The sequence below is a fragment of the Ammospiza nelsoni genome, chromosome 9 (genome assembly GCF_027579445.1).
Source record: "Ammospiza nelsoni isolate bAmmNel1 chromosome 9, bAmmNel1.pri, whole genome shotgun sequence".
Classification (NCBI taxonomy): Eukaryota; Metazoa; Chordata; class Aves; order Passeriformes; family Passerellidae; genus Ammospiza; species Ammospiza nelsoni.
This window is the reverse complement of record NC_080641.1, coordinates 12499690-12521043: the sequence shown is the minus strand read 5'-3', so window position 1 is coordinate 12521043 and position 21354 is coordinate 12499690. Positions and strand designations below refer to the sequence as shown.

At 46.9% G+C, this 21354-nt stretch overlaps 1 protein-coding gene across 1 annotated transcript; it reads left to right on the top strand.

Annotated features, from left to right (window-relative positions):
- The first annotated feature begins 4146 nt into the window (after nt 1-4146).
- On the top strand, nt 4147-19749 carry RNF2 (ring finger protein 2). The gene is made up of 7 exons (XM_059478060.1): nt 4147-4201; nt 12207-12295; nt 12941-13101; nt 14315-14530; nt 15334-15606; nt 16473-16644; nt 17320-19749. Exons 2-7 carry the CDS (start codon nt 12209-12211, stop codon nt 17419-17421), a joined length of 1011 nt encoding a protein of 336 aa, XP_059334043.1. The 5' UTR covers nt 4147-4201; nt 12207-12208; the 3' UTR covers nt 17422-19749.
- Nucleotides 19750-21354: the final 1605 nt, after the last annotated feature.

Here is a 21354-nt window from a genome sequence, read left to right as displayed (position 1 = left end):
CTGCCACTGGACATTCTGACCAGCCTGCTACAGCTCTGGCAGGAGGAAGAGGCACATCACAGTTACCACACAGTACCAATCTGTGCTGAGCAATCTTGGTTAATTTCCCTTTTTTCCCATTCATAACATCAAACATTTTTCACTAAAGATCACACAGCTTGCTTGCTCCGCTTTATTTTTTAAAGAATCTAAATCTTAAACTGTAGCAAAGCCATTGGTCCTGAGCCAGAGTTGATTCAGAACCTCAGTACCTTTTCCTCCTGCCCCACTGTACCTGAGTTGATCCTGAGCAAAGCTGCTCTGCACACAGTTTGCACCCTGCACAAAGGGTAAATGCCTCAGAAATCCCTCCTGCTCTGTCTGGCATGGGAAAAGGATTCTTTTACTACTGCTAGGGCAGACCTTACCTCATCCTGCCAATGCCCATTTAGTTTTCCTTTGCTATAATTTATTTATACCCTTATCTTGCTTTACTATAATGTACTGTAATGTTACAGTGGAGTAATGCACCAACATGGACATTTTCTCCTGATTTTCCCCATCTTTTGCCTCCTATTTACAGTTCTCTCCCTCCAGATTTTTACACCATGAGTATTTTCTCTTTCTTTCCCTCTCTATGCTGGTTTCTGAAAGGAAATGAACAGGTGACCTTCAATCACTTTAACAGGTAATAAATATTTTACCTGAAAGGATGACATGGAAACAACATGTCTCAGTTGACTGGAGTAATTTTCTTTACTATTATTTTCCTTCTGCAAGGAGCAGAAGAATTGTTTCCATTACAGCAGGAACAGTGGAAAGCAGGAGCTGATGAAAGCTCTCTCAGCTCTCATGCTGCATGGTTTTGCTACCTGCTGCAGAGAACAAAAATGCTCCCAACACAGAGCATTGTGTTGTATTGAAATACAATATTATCCATCTCCCAGGCTTCCTTGTCTTGCACCCAAGTGCAGAATCACAGGATGATGGGATAACTTGGGCTAGAGGGGCCCTCAGAGGTCCCTGTCCAAGCTCCAGCCCAGAGCAGGTCAGTTCTGGGGTCAACTCAGGGCCTGAACTGCCTGCATTTGGAAAACTTCCAAGGATGGAGATGGCACAACTTTGCTGGGCAGCTGTGCTGCGGTTGAGTGACCTCATGGGCAATAGGTTTTCCCTGTATTCATCTAGAACACCTTGTTTTGGCTTCTTGTCACCCCTGACCTTGGCTCAGTAACCTCACAGGAAGGGCTGGATGTGTAGGTCCCCAAAGCCCTGCCTGCCCCAGGCTGAGCAAGCCCTGCTCCCATGGCCTTTCCTCCCAGGGGAAGTTTCCAGCCCCAGCCATCCTGGGGGCCTGCCTTGCCTTCCCTTCCTCCAGCCTGTCAATGCCTTTCCTGCAGGGAGAGCCCCAAACTGGACACAGTATCTGGGTATGATCTAGGGAGTGCAGAGCACGAGGGACACGGTCCCCAATCCCCTGGACGTGGCAGCAGTGTCCCTGTGCCAGCAGGGCTCCTGCTGGGGAGCACAGCTCTGCATCTGCACCACAGCTGCCCTGAGCACAAACCCTGATGCTGATGGCTTGGCAGGAGGACAGCCTGCACTTGGAAAGTACTTAGCAGCCTTTTCTCACATCCTTAAAAGCAGAAAGAGCACCACATTGCAGAGGAGATCCATGGTGCCACTATGAAATCATACAGGAAATATAAAACAGAATCAAGCAAATATTCCTAGAAATACAGAGAGCTGGACACCATTAGCACAGCATAAATGTGTTGAATTTCTTTATGCGTCTCTTTCAGCAAAAGGTTCCCAGAAATGTTTACAGTTTGTTAATTTACATGCCAGTGTATAGTTTTGCACTTTACCAGATTTCTTCTAGTGAGGGTGGGCAGGCCCTGGCACAGGGTGCCCAGAGAAGCTGTGGCTGCCCCTGGATCCCTGGCAGTGTCCAAGGCCAGGCTGGACAGGGCTGGGAGTAGCCTAAGATAGTGGAAGGTGTCCCTGTCCATGGCAGGGGGTTGGAACGAGATGAATTTTAGGTCCCTTCCAACCCAAACCCTTCTGGGATTCTGTGATTCCAACACTTGCACTCCATCTGCTTTTGGAGATCTGCCTTTCTGACAACTGCATGCTCTCATTTTGCAAATCTTATTTTCACAGCATTAAGCTTTTCTCACATAGAATAAATTTTACTAGCAGTGGTACATTAGTATCAGAACTTCTTCACTCACCTCAGTGCTGCAGGCAATTAACAAGAGAAGCAATTTTTACCGAAGGGCGCTTCTGGTACCACAATAACTTGCCAGACAACATTTTCTTCTCCTTGGCACTGCTGAATATCTGAAATTTGAGGAAAATTTCAGTCATTAGTTCTGACTAGTGTCATTCTAAGGAGAGGAATGTATCAGAATCTCTTATTCCATTCTGTACCAGCTTTGAGTTTTAACACTGAAAGAGCTCAACATAACCCACTTCAGGAAAATAATTCTTTAAGAAACCAAATCAAGAGTAAGGACTGTTCAATCCTGTCCACAGCTGACTCCCTCTGGGATTTATCTGAGACATTTGATCACTCTTAGAAAACAGAGACGTTACCCCTGACTAACTTATCAATGTCTTGTAAGGATCAATTATGTAGGCTGCAGTATAGGTCATAAGGGGTGCGAGGGAGCGCACCCCATAAAAAGCTACTCCATAAAAAGTAACTACTCCATAAAAATAGTTACTTAGGAATAATCTGATTTAGGCTAGAATGTCTCAAAAATATGTGACGTTTTGCAAGAAGAGGTGAAGGTCCAAACCACGACTTATAAAATATTCTAATGATGAGAACACTAACTATAACACTCTAGGAAAACTTACAATACTTCATATTGAATTGCCTTAAATACTCTGTATTGAATTGCCTTAAATACTCCATATCGAATAATCTTAATTATGTTGCTGCATGATTAAAGACTGAAGTATTAATTCAAACTCACGTCTGATCTCTGTTCACTTTTTACTCACACCAGATTTAATTACACTAAGTGCGCTGATTTGCTATCGCTATAAAACAGTTAATGCCAAGACCAGTAAAGGCACCTCTGATAGACCCAAAGCTCATAAAAACAATTTTAATTTACCAAATGTTAAAACGCAAACACGGGAAGACAAACGTTTATTTCAGGTCAGGACCGCAGAGCGGAGATGCTGGAGAACACCTGAAGGTGTATCGTGAACAGAAACGCCGCAAGTCCCGCTTCAGCTTCTATCCCTGGTCTGAGGGCTGCGGAGATGGCGCTGGGCTCGGTGCCTCCCTGCCCTGCCCGGGCTCAGCGCTTCCCTCAGCCTTGGTGCTCCGGGCACGTCCCTCGGGGAGCGGTGTCCGAGCGCCCCGGAGCTCCGGCAGCAGAGCCAGCAGAGGCCGTGCATTCATCCCCGGGGCAGCGCGGTGGCGGAGCCGGCAATGAGGTGGCAATCGCGCCATTCCTGCGGCCCGCAGGCTCACCCGGCTCCCCGAGGACAGCGGGGGCAGCTCGGGCCGGCCCCGCTGCGGCCCGGCCCCGCCACCCTCCCGCCCTCCGGCCCCGGGGCTGGCTGAGGGAACCACAGAGGCACCGGGGCTGGAAAACACCGCTGGCACCATCGAGGGCAACCTGTACCCAACGCCACCCTGTCATCCAGACCGTGGGACAAGTGCCACAGCCAGCCTGTCCTTAAACACCTCCAGGGACAGTGACTCCACCGCCTCTCGGGCAGCCAGCCCTCTCCAATGTCTAATTCCCGTTTCCGGGAAGGAATTCCTCCAGATGTGCGACCTGAGCCTCTCCTGGCGCAGCTCAGCCACCCCTGGCCGGGGAGGGCGGTCAAAGGAGAGGGGCAGTGGTGCGGAGGGAGCCCCACAGGACGCGGCGCCGCATCCCGGGAACGGGAAACGAAAGGGAAGGGAAAAGGATACGGAGCACTGGCGGCGGGGCTGGAGGTGTGGGCAGGGCGGGGGAAGCAGCGAGGAGCCCCGGCAGCGCCCGCTGCGCCCCGGCCGTGAAGGAGGCGGAGGACGGCGAGGGGCGGCCCGGGCGCGGCGTCCCCGTCCGCGCTCCCCCTGCCCAGCCCCGGCCATGAATATGTAACTCCCCTCTATTTCCCGAGCTCCATTGCGGAGCTGCCGCTCGCCATATTGTGCTGCGGGGGCTGCGGCGGCACCGCCGGCCACGGACTGAGGCGGCACCGGCGGGCGGTGAGCGCGAGGCCGGGGCTGGGGCTCTCTGTCCCCGCGGGACCGGGGCGGGTGCGGAGCCGCGGGTGCCTGGGCGCGGTGTCCGAGCGGGGCTGACCCCGGGCGGGGAGGCGGCGGGGCGGCTGCTGGGCTATTCCGGCGGGGCGGGGGTCGGGGTGTCCGGGAGGAGCCGTGGCCAGCGGCCCCATGGCAGCCTGGAGCCCCCGTTGCCCCCAACCCGGCCGTGCTGCGGGGCCGCGGGGCACCGAGCAGCCCCCCGGGCCAGCGTGGGGCTGCCGAGCCCGGAGCAGCCGGGGTATCCATCTGTACACACATACCTATATGCACGCAGCTATCTCCCTATGCGTGCGCGTAGGGATGCATATGAGGTGCATGTATGCAGCCCGGGAGCTGCAGGCAGAGGCAGAACGCGGCTCCATCGCAGCCGCAGTAGCGCAGCAGCAGCAGCAGCCGGCACCGCCGCTGCCATCCCCGGCCGGGGACAGCTCACGGACACGGCCCCGCGCCGCTCCCCTGGCTCTGCGCATCGCCACCCTGAGCGCTGCGATCCTGGGTGTGATTTATAGCTCGGCCTTGCCGGTCTTTTGTCTGTCCCGCAGCCCGTGCCGAGCGGTGCTGGCGGGGCGTGATGCTCACAAACTGGGGCTGGGAGCCACCCGGCTGCTCCCGGGAAAATGTCGCTTCCCACAGGGCAGCAGGTGCAGCAGGACGCTGTGCCGGGAGCCGAGGATGTGTCTCCTCCCTCCACATCGCTCCCGCTGCTTCCCGTACGAATTTAGCGCTTGCTTCTTGCCAAGTTTTGCATTCTGCAGGAGCTCTTCTGGATCGCTCGCCTTCCTTGCACCAACCCTATGGCACCGTGTGTCTATAAAACGAGCACTGAGCAATATTCTTCTCGGGATTTTTGTAAGCTGTTTGTTTTTCAGACCCTCTTCTATGGAAAATAATTGGATTAAGTGCCTAATTCTACAGAAATCCAGAGGACAGCTAGTAGAGAAAGATGATTTCCAGTACGATAATTCATAATCCAGCCCTGTTTGGAAGTGGTTGTAGCTGTGTGTGATAACTGTGCACTGCACATGGGCTTTTAAGGATTAAAGGGAATTGCTTGCATTTGAAAAACTGTGACTGGTGTGCAGGTGAAATTATTATTGCTTGGGGAGAATTCTTTCGTTGAGTGTCATTCATTCAGTGACAAAGACTCGATTTGTCATAGGAGTTCCCTGCAGAGGTACTCTGGTTTGTATTCGTCTGTGTTTCCATTAAAAACTTGTGTAATGAGATAATTTGACTTCCTTATACATCACGTCAAGCTCAGAGCTGACATTCAGCTGTCAGCGAAGACAGAGGTGCTGGCTGTGACAGCAGCGGATATGGATAAGCAGTATATTTGGAATTAAAAATATTTGTTGGAAGGTTTAGCTTTATTGGAGATGGGAGGAATTTTTGCTGGCCAGCATGAGCTGCAGTGTCAGGTACAAGTTTGTGGCTGGGTGTGACTGTGACAGTGCCTTTCAGCAATGATAGACAAATCAAGAGCATCTTTAAACCATTGCCCCCATGAATTGTCACTCACAGTGTTTAATAATATTGTTGTCGGCATTCAAATTTATGATAATAGAGGGACACAGACATTGGAGGTATTTCTTCACTTCTTCAGTGGCTAAAATTATTGGCTTTTGGCTTCAAAGCTTTGAAGCACCAGCCTTGCTGCAGCTGCCAAGAAAAGCACTTTCTGTCACATCTTAGAGGTGAAATAATACGCAGGTGCCAACAAAATAAATTGCATGGGTTTCCCTTGGTCAATGATGCTTTGTGTTTTAGGAGTGATGAGTGGGTGAGTAAGGTGATGATGGGTTGAGTATAAAGACTTGGTTGGGCATCTTGGGTGATCGGAGCAGAATTGTGGCATTTTCGGTGCTCTATTGTCATTGACTAGAAATACAGGCTACAGGAAAGCCATCAGTCTTATATGTGAAATAGACATTGGGCTAAGTGAATTTCTTCATCTTTCTTTTAACTCTTTCTCTTGCTTACAAAAAAAAAAAAAATTAATGGGGGAGGGAAATGAGCTTTAAAAATGAGACTCTGGTCTGCGACTGCTCAGGTGTATTTTTCTTAGGAGCACTGAATCTCCTCTTACTGAAGCACCAGCTCCAGGAACATGCATGAAAGAAGCATTGGAGTAAAGGAATTCCTTCCACTTTTTCTACCTTAAATACCTTTTACCTATTTTTTTTTTTCTGAATAGGTCAGCAGCTTAATCATGATGCAGACAGAGTAAAGAGATTGGTGAAGAGATGCTGTTGAGCCTCAGCTTGCTTCTGCTTGGTGTTCTGTTGATTCAAATGACTGGCTGTCAGAGCTGACCTTAAATTCTTAATTTTCGAAGGAATGAGCAGCATTTGATATTGTGGAGCTGTTTAGACTTGTTGCAGTGGAGAAATATTTTAGGAATTACCCCTGTCTGCTTTCCCCCCACTTGTGGATGCTGGAGCTCTCTTGCAGACAGCGGGGAGTTAGCAGTAGTGCTCTGCTAACTAATTAAAACCTAATCATTCTTTACTCTTCACCTCTTGGGGATAACATTGCACTGTTTTGTGTAAGTATTGGTTTAAACTGTATTAAGTGTTGCTCCTGTAGTACTGTTCACAAAATGGACAGTCTTACTTGTGGGGGAGTCCTTGAAGCAGAAATTGTTCTTTGCTGTTGCCCCGCTTTAGGTGAGAGCTGCCCGCTTGCCAGATTCACTGTTTTGCTTTTATATATTTATTGCAGCTATTAAGTCAATCAGACATAAAATTGCTTGAGTCTTTTTGTCTCTCAAGCGTTGTGGGGGAGTTTATTTTCTGTTTATTAATAACCAAGCTGTCTTTTTGTTCTCATCAAGAAAATTCTGTCGCTGTTGGTTGTGGTTTCACTGCCAAGTGGGAGAACAATCCTTGTGGCTCTCTAACATAGCTCTTGGAAGGAACCTGGAATCCTGCACATACCTCTGGCAGAACCACAGTATTTATGAAGATGCAGAAGATTCTGAATTGTAGTGCATGGATGTTCATAGAATTTTTGTTAAAATGTACAGAAAATTTAAAGGTCACAACAGAGGTGCTGAAATAATTAAACTTCACTTCAGTGGTTGAAGTGCTCAGATCTTGCTTTTGGCAGCTGTTACTTCAAGGACACAACAAGAGAGTGGTTAGCCTCAAAAAAATGTGCCAGCAGAGCAGGGCAAGGAAAAATTAAAAACTAAATCTCATTAAAAATATCCTAAGGCAACACATATTATGAATTGTTTGTACAGTTTAGCTGCTGTGACGGATTCAACTTTTCTGGAGTTTGAAGCTTTACTTCTGTTTGCACCCAAAAGTTTTCAGTCCTTTATCCCTCCTGTTCTGATCTGATACAGCACTGAAATGAATTTTAGAAAGGAACTTTGGCTTTTCACCTTCTCAGCTGGTGATTAATTCTGAAGTCTAATGTTAATTTAAGAGATAAAGGACTTTATTTTTGAAATTCACCTGGGTAGTCACACACATACTATGCAGTACCATGTTTGATAATATGAAAAACTTGGCGTAAAATTTAACAAGCAGCAGATAAAATCACAGTTCTACTCACTCCCCCAGAGTTCTGCTTAATATTGTTGCTTCACAGGGCTAAATTGTAGCTTGGTATTGGCTGTTTTCCTCTTTATATGAATTCTTGGCTAAGGTCTTTGGCACATTTGAGGTCAAGTGTTTGCCTGATCTATTGACCCACTTGAATAGTGAAAAGTTGCTGTTCCTGTAACAGTTTTGGGTTTTGTTTCTACTCCTGGCAGAAGGCATTAATGTTGTAACATATTTTCATACTACTTTGGATGAGATATAGGTGATGTGAAAGGCTCAGTTCCAGGATTTGAGCTCTAATGATTAAAATAATCTTACTGCCTGAAGCATTAGAACAGTGGGCAATGTTTGCTTTTGTGTGGGGGGGTGTGTGTGTGTACCAAAACCTGAAAAGTTTTCAAATTAATCCTTTAAGATTAAAAAAAAAAAAAAGTCTAGGCTTTGTAATTTAGGAATAGCTTGGGTTTGACATGTGATGAGTTTGAGCAGGTGAATTCTGGACTCCTTAGAGGCAACTGATGATATAGATAGTTCTCTGGAAATGTCATGGTATTTTTATGTATTCCAGTTTTTCTAGCTGAGGAAATGTCTCAGAGGTTAGGGTACAGAACCGGGAATGAGGAGCTGACACTGAGGACTGAAGGTTATTGACAGGGATGGAGGGATCTGGGAGGTGGTGTGAAGAGGCCAGGTGCATGCAGAGTACAGACCTTGTTAGAATAAACTGAAATTTGAGCCTCAGCTCCACAGGAGGGATGTACCTGGGCTCACGGTGCTTCACTGCTTCCACACATTCCTGCTTTAAATCTACAGAGAACCACCAACCTAAAATCAGTCACATCTTTGTGTCATGTCCAGAAGTACATGGCTGTTCCCAACACTCATAAAACAGCCTGGAGTTTGATCAACAGTTTAATTTGGTACTTTATTTTCCCCTGTTGCCCTTGACATCTAAACCAGGAGGATTATCTCGCTTTGGACGCTTCTGTCAGCATGGGATTCGTGGAGCCCTTCCAGAGGCGTCCAGATGCACGGCAGATGGTTTGTGTGAGGTCACACTCCAGTGTCTCCAGGCCAGGAGCAGCAGCTTGACAGCCAGGTTGGAAATGCTGCCCAGCTCCATGCATTGATGCATCTCAGGCCAGGGAATTGTGAGTGGCTGTGAGCTGGAAGATTCCATACCTCAAAGGCAAAACGCTTTCTTAGGAGAGTAAATAACAGCCGAGAAGCTGTAAAAGACCACGTGCTTCCAAGGTTTCAGAAATGCCAGTATTATTTTTTCCCTCAGCCAGATGTCATCACACAACTTCAGAGGGAATACTAAACATACTAGATTATAATCTAGTACCAGTTGTCCTGGATTACAGCTGGATGTAAAGCTACCTGAACTGCCAGGGAAGTGCAGGGAAGGTTAATTCCTTCACATAGTGTCTTCCAGATTGTGTGGATTTTTTTAAAATCAAGCTCTAAGCCAACAAGTAAAACCAGAAAAAAACCTTACATTTCAGAATGCTTTAATTGAATAATTTGAAATGAATGATTGAGTTGAGCACTCTGTGAAAACGTGCAGTCTGTTCCCAATACTAGTCATAGTGTGAGAGAGAGTAAAACTTAAAGCTCTAAACCTTTTAAATTTCCAAGTAACTGCACTATGAATACCTGTTTTTAAAGGAATTAATCCTGAAGAAAACCCAGAAATGGTTGAAAGTACTGTTGAATTTGGCACACTGAATAGAGGTCTGACTGTCTTACTGTTTTAAGTCCAAATATTTACCTTTTACAACTTGGAACAGAACTCAGTTATTTCAAAGATTTTAATACTCTCTAAAAATATGTGTAATTTTTTTTTAAAGAGCCTGATGCAATTTTTTTCCTCATAAGTGTTTTCTTTTTCATGAAAGTATCACAGAAAGTTGAATGGGGGTGGTGTGGTTATGGTCACACCTGAGCTGGGTTTGTGGGTTCTCTCTCCATCTGCTGGGTACCATTCCAGCCTTTCTCTGATCTCAAGGTGTGCTGACACAACCACACTGCAGATGCTCTCTGGCCTTTGTCTGGGCTAAAACAGGCCCAGCAAAGCATTTTGGAGCATAATCCAGGTTGTGAGGGATCCCTGATGGCGTCCCCTGCTCCCTGTTTCAAGCAGGACCACCATCAAGGTTAGTGCTGGGCTAGAGCTCAGCAAATGTTACATATTCAGACCTGACACTTTTTCAGCAATAGGACTAAGGAGCTTTTACTCACTGGTGGATCTGAGGGTGGAAACCTGTGAAAAATGAGCTGGAAAGGGCAGGAGCAGAGAAATGGTGGTGCTGAGCTCCTCCTTTGGATGCCCACAGATCTGACTGCTCTAAGTGGACAGTTTTACTGGACAGTTTCAGGAGTGGGATATCCAAATGCCCACCCTACTTCAGTCATGACTACATTGGAGTAAATAATTAGGTATATTTCTGTTTAAGAGGTTCTGAAGTGGATGTGGTGTGTAACAAGTGTGGATATTAGTCTGCTGGAGTTTTTTGTGCAAGCACATTTGGAAGAAGGACATCCCAGCATAAATTCCCCAGCCAGTGAGCAGGCAAGAGATCCAAGGGCCTTCCAGACAGGGTGTTTCTTACTTGTATTTTTCCTGTAAATGCCTGTTTTCCAGTGCTTCAGGAACAAGGCTTATATTCTTAAATTTTTAAATCACAACTGGTTTTCTTCAGATTTGTTGAGGTGTATTATATCGATTTATCAATCCTCTCTGACTTTGATAGTGACAGATGTGTTACCCTGTAATTATGGAGTTTGAGCTCAGGGTTTTTGCTGTGCCTGAAGACTGAGTCAGTCTGAAGGGTTGCAGGGGCCCATATAATATTGATTAAGGTGGTTTTCTTAATGATTGACAAGAATGGCCCTCTGGCCACAGCCTTAATCCAAACAACTACTGCTTGTTGGTGGCTCTGAGAGAGAGAGGTTTGGACTGCCAGAGGGCCAGGGTTAGATGGGATATTGGGAAGAAATTTCTGAATTTCTGCCTGTGAGGGTGGGGAGGCCCTGGCACAGGGTGCCCAGAGAAGCTGTGGCTGCCCCTGGATCCCTGGGAATGTCCAAGGCCAGGTTGGAGAGGGCTTGGAGCAGCCTGGGATACTGGAAGGTGTCCCTGCCCATGGCAGGGGTTGGGACTGGATGGTGTTAAAGCTTCCTTCAAACCCAAAGTATTCCAGGATTCTGTGATTCTAATTAATAGACATACTAGTGCATGTGGCTATTTTATGTCAGGCTTTTTTTTCCCTCCTTCCTCAAAAAGAAGGAGAATACCAAGTGAGAAAACTCTGATTTCTGTGCCTGGATGAAAGTAGATCCAATACTCTGCACAGATTATCTTGCTTTTCCCTTTACAATTAATTAAAACTTATATAGTAACCTTGTTCTCCAGAGAATTTGGGACTTTTCGTAGAGAACTTAATGGAAAATAGATTATAATGTATGTGGTAGATGCCAGTAGAAAATGCATTTGGCTGCTGAATAAAAGGGTCTGGAAACCCATATTTAAAGAAGGAATAAAGGCACTTCTATTTCTTCCACCTACAAAGAAGGTTTGCAACTGCAGTCTTGCCACTTACATAGTTACAATTATTTTTTTAAACATACCACTCTCTGGGATAAGTTTTCCTGCTCAAGGCAGGCGTTTTTTGGAGTCATGGGAAGCAATGCCTCCTCTCCTCCAACATAATAGCATTTTCTGTTCAGAAACAATTTCTTCTGTTACTTTGCAGACTTTTTCACATCTGCAGTGACTCTGTATGGTAATTTTGCCTCATCTCATACAATAATAGTAAAATTTTGATGGAACAGCAGTGCTGTTTTTTTAATTATTATTATTACTATTTAAATTATGCAGTGACTGGGTTTCTCTTGACCTTTGAGTATCCTTCAGACTTCTGCTGGGAAAGCCCACGGGATGTGATTTGAAGAAGGAAAAGCCCTCGTGGTGTGCTCCAGTGAGCACATTTCACTGGTGTGCTGTGTCCTGTCTCATTTTGCCCTTCCACTCGCTGTAGGAAGCAGACCCTGCCTGACCCATGTGCCTGTTTGGAAGTGGATGTTTGAGGAATATTTTCCACATCAAGTGGCATTTGTGGCCCATGTTCTCTGGCCTTCAGTTCTGTGTCACTTTTGTTTAACAACTGAATTGATTTTTGCCAAGTGTTCACGGCTGAGCAGCTCCCCCAGTTCTCCTGAGTGGTAGAAGCAGGGGATTATCCTTGTGTGACACAGCAGAGCCTGGTACGTGGGGGGACTGCTGTTCCCTGGAGCCTCTGCTGGGCTGGACACACACTGCTGTGGCTTGGGAGGGGAGAGGTTCCTGAGCCAGACCCACCTGAGTGCTCAGCCCATGTCCCTTCTTTCCCCAGCCATGTCTCAGGCCGTGCAGACCAACGGGACGCAGCCTCTGAGCAAGACATGGGAGCTCAGTCTGTACGAGCTGCAGAGAACACCCCAGGTAATCCCAGAGCTGTGGCGCTGCTGGGCTTGGGAGGCACCTCTGGAGGTCACCCAGCCCCCAGGCAGACCCCCCTCTGGGTCACCAGAGCAGGTGACACAGGGGCACATCCAGGGGGGTTTGGGATGTCTCCAGAGAGGGGGACTCCACTCCCTGGGCAGCTGTTCTGGGCTCTGCACCTTCCAAGGAAAGAAGTTCTTCCTCGTGTTGAGTGGAGCTTGTGTTTTAGTTTATGGCCATTGCTCCTCATCCTTTTATGTCCTTACAAACAGCAGAGCTTTACCCACTGGCAGCTCTTAACAGAGTCTGGCACTGTTCTCTGACACCCCTTGGAGATACTTCTATATATTAATGAGATTCCCCTCTCCGTCCTCTCGCCTCCAGACTGACCAGGCCCAACTCCCACAGTCTCTCTTCATCAGAGAGATGCTCCAAACCGTTCATCAGCTTCATGGCCTCCCCTGGACCCTCTCCAGCAGCTCCTTATGTTTATTGTGTGTTGCAGGGCCGGCAGCACTGGGGTTTTGTGTGCTTGATGTGTTTGTGTGTTGTGTCTCTCTGCTGTGTTTCCTTGGGTAAAACACACTGTCTCCATGAGGAGGGGACTCAATCCCAGGAAAGAACCTTTCCCTTCTTTGCTGCCAGGAAGCCATCACAGATGGCCTGGAGATCGTGGTGTCCCCCAGGAGCCTGCACAGCGAGCTCATGTGTCCCATCTGCCTGGACATGCTCAAGAACACCATGACCACCAAGGAGTGTCTGCATCGCTTCTGCGCCGACTGCATCATCACTGCCCTCAGGAGCGGGTACGTGAGCGCTGCCAGGGGACACGGCCAGGGCACAGGGGAGGGACACTGCCAGGGGACACTGCCAGGGTGTGGGGAAGGGACACTGCCAGGGAGAGGACACTGCCAGGATGCGGTGGGGATGACACTGCCAGGGCATGGGGATGGGACACTGCCAAGGCATGGGGAGGGGACATTGCCAAGGATGGGACACTGCTGGGAAGAGGGATGGAACACTGCCAGAGGACAAGAAGGGGATGCTGCCAGGAGCAGGGATGAACACTGTGGAGGGAAGAAGGCTTAGACAGTCCATTGCACTCCAGGTGGAAGTGTCCTTGGCAGGGGTGATGTGGGACAGTCACTGTGCACTGGGAGTTTCTGAATGTGCAGCACACTTTTCAAGTCCTGTTTTTCCATGTTCAGCTGTTTCTGGAAGACAGATCAAATTGCTTCCTCATGAAAAATAATTTCATCATTTTGTGTCTTGCAAGGAGTTGAAGGTCTCTTTTGTATTCTTTTTGTCCTTTAGATCCAGTAACAGTGAAACAAAAATACACATTACTGACAAAAATGGGGTTCATTTCCCTTATTCTTTCTTTTCCTAATGATATATTTCAAATTATGTGACCTTCAGCCATTTCAAATTATGTGTCCTGTGAGTGTTGGAAAAAATGGAATCATAGAATCCCGGAATGATTTGTCTTGGAAGGAACCTTAAAGCCCATCCAGTCCCACTGCTGCCATGGGCAGGGACACCTTCCACCAGCCCAGAGTGTTCCAAGCCCCATCCAACCTGGCTTGGACACTGCCAGAGATCCAGGGGCAGCCACAGCTTCTCTGGGCACCCTGTGCCAGGGCCTGCCCACCCTCACAGGGAAGAATTTCCTCCTAAGACTATGCCTCTGTATAATTTCCATTAGACATCCATTTTTTCTAGGTAAAAATCTATCCAGAAAAAGAAGAGAAGAAGGGAACTTAGGACTTCTGAGCTCTTCAGTCTAAAGTTTGCTCAAACATACTTTAAAATAGAAAAGCAGCGGGGAGAGATCTGTTTGGGATCTTTGTTTAAATATCTGCAACCACCTGACATGTCAAGAAACAGAAGCCCCTTTCCAGATTTACTGTAAACACTGAGTCTTAGTGAGCACCTTGCCCAAGAATGGAAGCAACAGGGCAGAGTTTTGTTACTGCTGGAGAGTTAAGTGTTGTTTGCTTCCTTCTTGCCCATGTCCAGGAACAAAGAATGTCCCACATGTCGCAAAAAGCTCGTTTCCAAAAGATCCCTGCGGCCAGACCCCAATTTCGACGCTCTCATCAGTAAGATTTACCCGAGCCGGGATGAGTACGAGGCTCATCAGGAGAGGGTGCTGGCCAGGATCAGCAAGCACAACAACCAGCAAGCCCTGAGTCACAGCATCGAGGAGGGATTAAAGATTCAGGCTATGAACAGGTACATAATCACCTCGTTTGCCTTGAGGCTAAAAATACAAAGCCTGTCCTCCTGCCCTGTGGAGCTTGAGAATCTGTTCCTCCTCTGGTACCTGCCAAAACAGTTTTTAACCTTTGGCAAAAGGATTTTTAACCTTTTATCTACCATCAGAAATCTCTGTATCACTCCCTGTAACTTCTGTGGCAGCCTGACAGAAACTTCAGCTTAGCTTTACCCAATTATGGCTGTCGTGTCTTAGATAAGAAACCATAACACCATGAATCCTGTACCAAAATGCTACCCTTACATGCCAATAAATGCACAGAATACCAGGACTTGGGGCTTAGTTGAGACTTAATTCACAGGCTGGAATATGTGGTGTTTACACCATGGTGAAATTCCAGATGTGCATTTAAACCTAAGAGAGCCAGCTGGGAGAGAGGCTCCAAACTTTGCATGATAAAGCATGGTGTGATTTAATAATTTCAATCACATGTGGATGTGATAATTCTAATAATGTGTGATAATTCTAATCCATGCTTGGATGAAAATAATGGTCTGCAATTGCCTGAAAAACAACTGTGTGAAGTTAAAACAGTCTTAAAGCATAGCTAAAAGATATTTGAGGGACATGAAAATATGAATAGTTCTGTCTGAGTATCTTTCTCTACTAAAGAATTAATATTAGTAAGTTTTTTAACTTTAAATGGCTCTGAAATATTCAGTGCTTGCATGTGCACATGCCTCACCTGGGGAGGAGGGTGTGTTGTGACCTGGCTGGATTCTGGATGGGTCAGGCTGTGTCTGTGCCTGTTTGTGGCCAGGTTGCAGCGGGGCAAGAAGCAGCAGATTGAGAACGGCAGCGGGGCCGAGGACAACGGCGACAGCTCCCACTGCAGCAATGCCTCCACACACAGCAACCAGGAAGCTGGGCCCAGCAACAAGAGGACCAAAACCTCAGATGACTCTGGGTTGGAGCTGGACAACAACAACACCACTGTGGCCATAGATCCCGTGATGGACGGGGCCAGTGAGATTGAGCTGGTGTTCAGGCCTCACCCCACCCTCATGGAGAACGATGACAGTGCGCAGACAAGGTCAGTGGCCCTTTGCCATCTCCTGGTGTTCTGCTGCTATTTCCCGATGATTTGGTTTTCCATCACTTCTTGGGGCTTCTGAACATCAATTTACTTCAGTTACACCGCATCCTGTTTAACTGTATCACAGGATGAAGTGGCAGGGACCCTAAAGCCCATCCAGTGCCACCCCCTGCCATGGGCAGGGACACCTTCCACTATCCCAGGGTGCTCCAAGCCACATCCAGCCTGGCCTTGGACACTGCCAGGGATCCAGGGGCAGCCACAGCTTCTCTCAGCACCCTGTGCCAAGGCCAGATGCAAATAAGCACTCTCCCCTTCTTTCTGTTCCAAGTCAGGTAGATAGTGCTGCTCAACTATTATAAAAAATACGATCTTAAGCTGTTTTAAGCTTTTGATCACAAATAAAGATATTTTTAAGGTTTTTTAGCATTGCAGTTCAGTAGTGGGATGATCGTGTTACATCAGCCTCTTTCTACTTACTCTAAGATTCTTTGGGAATAAACAAACCTTGTATAAGTGTCAGCAGTTTCCAGAGCAGCTTTGTGTCAGCAGGATTTGCAGGCTGGCTGCTTTTCCTGACTTTTTTTGTTCATAATCCAGTCCAAGCACAGATTGCAAGTTCTGGCTCACAGCAGAGAGTAGTTGTATGGTGTTTCCTCAGGTCTTTTCTTGGCTTTGTCTGCTGATGAGACATCTCTCTGTGATGTGTGTAAATCTATGCAAATCTTCAGCTGGGAACTGTCTCTAAAAGCCTTTTCACAGCTGACCTTTAATATTTGGGGCGTTGCAGATGGCTTTTCCCACAGCTGCTGTTCAGTCAGTACTGACAAATCTGTGGAAATTCTTCTTGGCTGCTGTCACAGGTACATCAAGACCTCAGGCAATGCCACAGTTGATCACCTATCCAAGTACCTGGCAGTGAGGCTGGCCTTGGAGGAGCTGAGGAGCAAAGGAGAGTCCAACCAGATGAACCTGGACACGGCCAGTGAGAAGCAGTACACCATCTACATCGCCACCGCTGCCGGCCAGTTCACCGTAAGCACTGCGCCCGGCTGGGCACAGCCCTGCTGCACCCCTGCTCCAGACACACTGCTGGGCTCAGGGGAAGTTCATGGCACCAGCTTATTTAGCAGCAGATCAGTTGTTTTTTGGCAAAAACTTGGTTGGTAGAAAAGGAGGCATAGAAATTAAATGGGGAAAATGCAGTGATGGCACCAACCATGACGCCATTCTTTTCTTCTCCAATTAAAATTGAAGAGAGAAAAATGTTACTTCACTTTAGAATCTTTGTGGTTTTTAGCTTGCAACTTGTTGTCATCTTAGTGCGAAGCTCCCATACCTTCTCAGTGATTTCTCACGTGTAGCTCCTTGCAGTACCGACTCCACTTCTTCCTCACAGCACAGCCAACAAACTCCAACACCCTTCTCACCCAGCTAAGCCACTCTTTTACAGCACTCATCCTTATTGGACACAGCTGTGGCCTGTTAAGGGCAGGGCTGCTCCTAATTTTGGTAATTAGTGCAGCTGCAACTCCTCAGGAGTGAGATTGCCTTCTACACTATCTTTCTTACATTCTTTCCCCCCACAACTTGTGCCACATTACTGGTGACTCCTTCAAGCCAGCACATTTAAGCATTGATTTCAGTAGCCTGTTTCTCAGCACAATACCAGAATACCTAATTTATTCCTGTTTTGCTGTTCTCTTCTAGGTGCTAAATGGGTCCTTTTCCCTGGAACTGGTCAGTGAGAAGTACTGGAAAGTGAACAAACCCATGGAACTGTACTATGCCCCCACCAAGGAGCACAAATAAGTGCTGGGAAACTGGGATGGAACTAACTCTTTTTTTAGCTACAACTTCTTTAATATTAAAATAAGGCACCACCAGTATCTTCATGGACAGCACACGTGGTGCCTTCAGGCACTCAGTATACTCAGTAATATGACTAGACAGTATTCTGGGCTGTACTTAATTTAGTCTTTGGGTTGGGTTTTTTTGTTTTTCCCTAGGAGACTAAATGACCTCCAGTGCATTCCAGTGTTTGAGATGCTTTTTTGTTCCTCATGCATGATATCTGATCCAGTGTTCCGGTTTGGAATGGCTTCGTTTTGTCCAGGTAAATCTGGATTTCTGCTCCATCAGACACAGTTATAGTAGCCTCTGTGAAGTGTGGAGTGTTGGGTGGCCAAGGAAGTCTGTTCAATAGTAGCATATGCCAAGGAATGTGTTAAGTGTTGGAATTTGGTGACTGTTATCCATCTGAAGAATTGATTGGCAGAGAATGGGTTTGGGATTGTCTTGCAGCTAGAGGTAATCTGATTCCCTAGGAAAAGTTCATTAAGACATTTTCTTGTGAACAGAGGTGAGTTTTGCATCTTGTGAGAGGTATTGCTGCCCATGGCAGGGGCTTGGACTGACATGGTGTTTAAGGTTCCTTCCAAGTCCAACCATCCTAGGATTCTGGGATTCCAAAGAGAGCTGCAGTGAGAAAACTGACATTTTAAAACCTTCCTGTTTACTGGGCTTAATTTAATACTTCAGTGCAAAGTGGTTGATCAGATTGGTTTTGTTTTTAATGGCTGTTTCCAAACCCATAACTCTTCCCTATGCAGGACATGCCAGTCTTGATTCCTGCCTGGCCCCTCCTGCAATGTTGCCCTGTCCTCACAGCTGAACTGAAGGAAATCTGGATGTTTCATAGCCCTGCTCTGTTTGCTAGAGTAGGATCTCTGTTGTGAATGTGCTGTAAAGAACTGTCCAGAAAAGTTTTTTGTTAAAGCAAATCCCCCAAATTCCAGCACACAGCCATCAAAATGCCTTGCTTTGGGGAATTGTGCCACCCCAGCAGGGACCTTTCCCAGTGTCAGTGTGAGTAGTGAAGACTTCAATTGTTTGCTGCTCCAAGATTCTCCTTTTGTTACTTTGCCATAGCTTTAACAAACATGGCTTAGCACTTTGGAAGACAACTTCAGTACTTGACAAAGTTTACCATTTAGTGTCTTACTTTTAGGCTCAAGTTTCCCAACGTGGCGGTGGGCTGTGCCGTAAGGCCCGGTAGCTGCTGGTCATTTGCATGTACAGCCCCTGTTCCCTGGTTCTGGACCTTGCTGTGGCTCTGAGGGGGCAGCTTGACCTGTTCCATGTCTTGTCTGAAGGGAAGCTGTCACCACGAGGCTCCCTTTGCTCTGAGACTTGCTGATGAACCCTCCCCTGTTTTCCCCTGAGGCTCAAAGCAAAAGGAGTTGGTGGCAGGTTGGAAGCACCAGGCTTTACTCCACAGTGTGTGGTTTACACTCCTCCTGTGTCCTGCCTGGACTCCCACTGGCTTTGGCATGTGATACAAAAGTATTCTGCTGCTGGGGGATTCTCCTGGGAAGGACTTGCCCTTCCCTGGCTCTGGGCTTTCCTATCACTTGTAAATAGTGTCCCTGCTGGCTGCTGTTCAGATCAGCTTTATCCCGCTGTGGAAACTGCACAGGCTTCTTTGAGTAACTTAATTATTTCCTCTGACTGGAGAGCCTTGGGCTTTTGTGACATGAAATGGAAGAGTTCAGGCCCCAGAGCACAGAGGGGCAGCTATTAGGAACCTGTTTTTGCTGACTTTGTGAAGCGTTGCTGTATAGACTGTAGTGCATGTCCACGGAATATAACGGGGGGTGGGGGAGCGGCTGTGCTAAACGCTTTAAAGTTACTGGGGAGAACTTCTAGATTAGTGCCAGCATCCCTCCTGGGGGAGCTGAGGGGAGGGACAGTCCCTTAAGCAAGAGAGGTGTTGTGAAGCTGAGCAGTCTGTCTAGGAGCTGTCACTTTGTCTCCAGTTTTTTTGAAAAGCGTGAGAGAATGTGAAGCTTTTATTTTCATGTTGTAGTGAATTTCCTGAATATTTATGTTCTTTAAATATTATATATATAATGTAGTTGTTTGATTAAACCATTGATTGCACTGTGACTCTTTAGTGCTATAAACTATTTTATTTTCCAAATGCCATTATTCTTCCCCTTTTAAAGCCATGTTCTTTTTTAAGTACATAAAGTGTGTTACGTACGGGTAAGCCTAATATCCAACTAAAGTATCTCCTATCCAACTAAAGTCCCACTGAAATGCTCAAATTGACAATAAAAGCAAAAATGTTATCAACAACCTGTTGGGAATTGCAGTGCTGCTTCCTCTTCTGGTGGATGAAGGACCCCCTTTGGGCAGTGTTTTTGTTCATGCTGCTATGCCTGGGGCTGTGTAGGTGCAGCTCAGCCCCACCAGTGGTGGCTGTTACAGTCCCCTGAGAGCAGCTCAGCTCCTGAGCCTTGAGTGACAAAAAGGGGCACACAGAAGGTGTCAGCTCTTCCACTGACCTGTCACACGTGCTGCTGTTCCAACCAGATCCTGCAGCCTGAGGAAGGGGATGAAGGATTTTCACAGCACTCTGGTTAAGCCCAGCAACTTTGGGTGCATTTAACTATTGGACACCTTTAGTCAAGAGCAGCACAGAGCAACTGTAATGAACCCCTTCAGCTGAGGTGCATTGTTTAGAGATCAGGTTTTGTTCCTTTCCTTGTTTTCTCTCTACATTCACCACAGCTTTTAACCAGAGGATGCACCTTGAGTTAAGAGGCAATGCTTGAGTATGCCCAGTGTGGGGTTTCTTGAGATGTACTGAATATGAACATCTCTGACTGAAGAAATCCTGCTGCTCTCTGGGCCACCATTGGTTACCAAATTGCCTCTGAACAGCTTCAACTCCCAGAAAGCTTCCTGGCCATGTGGATCTGTGCAAGGAAGAACAAAGTGTCCCAAGCTCCAGACTCAAACCTGCAGTAATGTTCTGTCAGCTGATTATGGCAGGGCTGATCCTACCTGGTCCACAACTTCTGGATAGGAAAAGAATTCCCAGAGGCCTGAGTTACAAACACCCCTTCAGCTGGACCCTGACAGATTACAACAGCTTCTGCCTGTCTGGCAGAGGAAAAGAGCCCAGATTGTACAGACAAGTCTTGAGTTTCACTTTTTCTGCCCTTCCAAACACGTGGGAATAGTTGCATTGGCTTGGAAAAGGTATTCAATACCTTTGGCTCCTTAAAAGAAGCTGTAAGAGTAATAAGAGTAATCAAAAGTATTTCCCACAAGGGCCTTCAGTTAAACTTCCTTTTTAGCCTAATTTACTGTGATCAGAACAATCTTTTGCCCCAGGTAACTACTTTAGGACTGCTTTTATCCTACTAACACTGAAGTGTGTTACCTGCAAGCAATGTCTGCCAACACTATCCACTTAAAAACCCAAAAGTGCCACTAGGGAACGTGAAATTCTCTCCTTCCATTTAGCTTTCAATGTGCTCCCAGGTGATCTTTGGAAAAGAACTGTAAGCACTGCATTTTTGAAGGAAACATTGCTGTATCACTGATTCAGGAACCCTTCAGTGGGTTCTTCCTTTTTGAAACTAGAGAATAACTCTCTACCAAAGCAATCTGGAATTGAAGAGAGTAGAAGAGGCAGCAACTTCTGTCTGGCCTGAGAGAGCACAGGATGTTTTGCATCATCAGGAGTGTATTAATCCTATTACTTCTACTGTAAAGTTTCAGAGATGGATAAGGATAATAACCCCTCATATTCTGCTCTTAGATAAACCTAACACTGGGGGCCAGAGTGAACACCAAACTTGGGAGAAATGGCAACCACTGCTGACAGCTGTTCAAGTGGAATGCACAGAGATAACAAAACTGAGTGTGGGGCAAAGAAAGGACAAAGGCAAG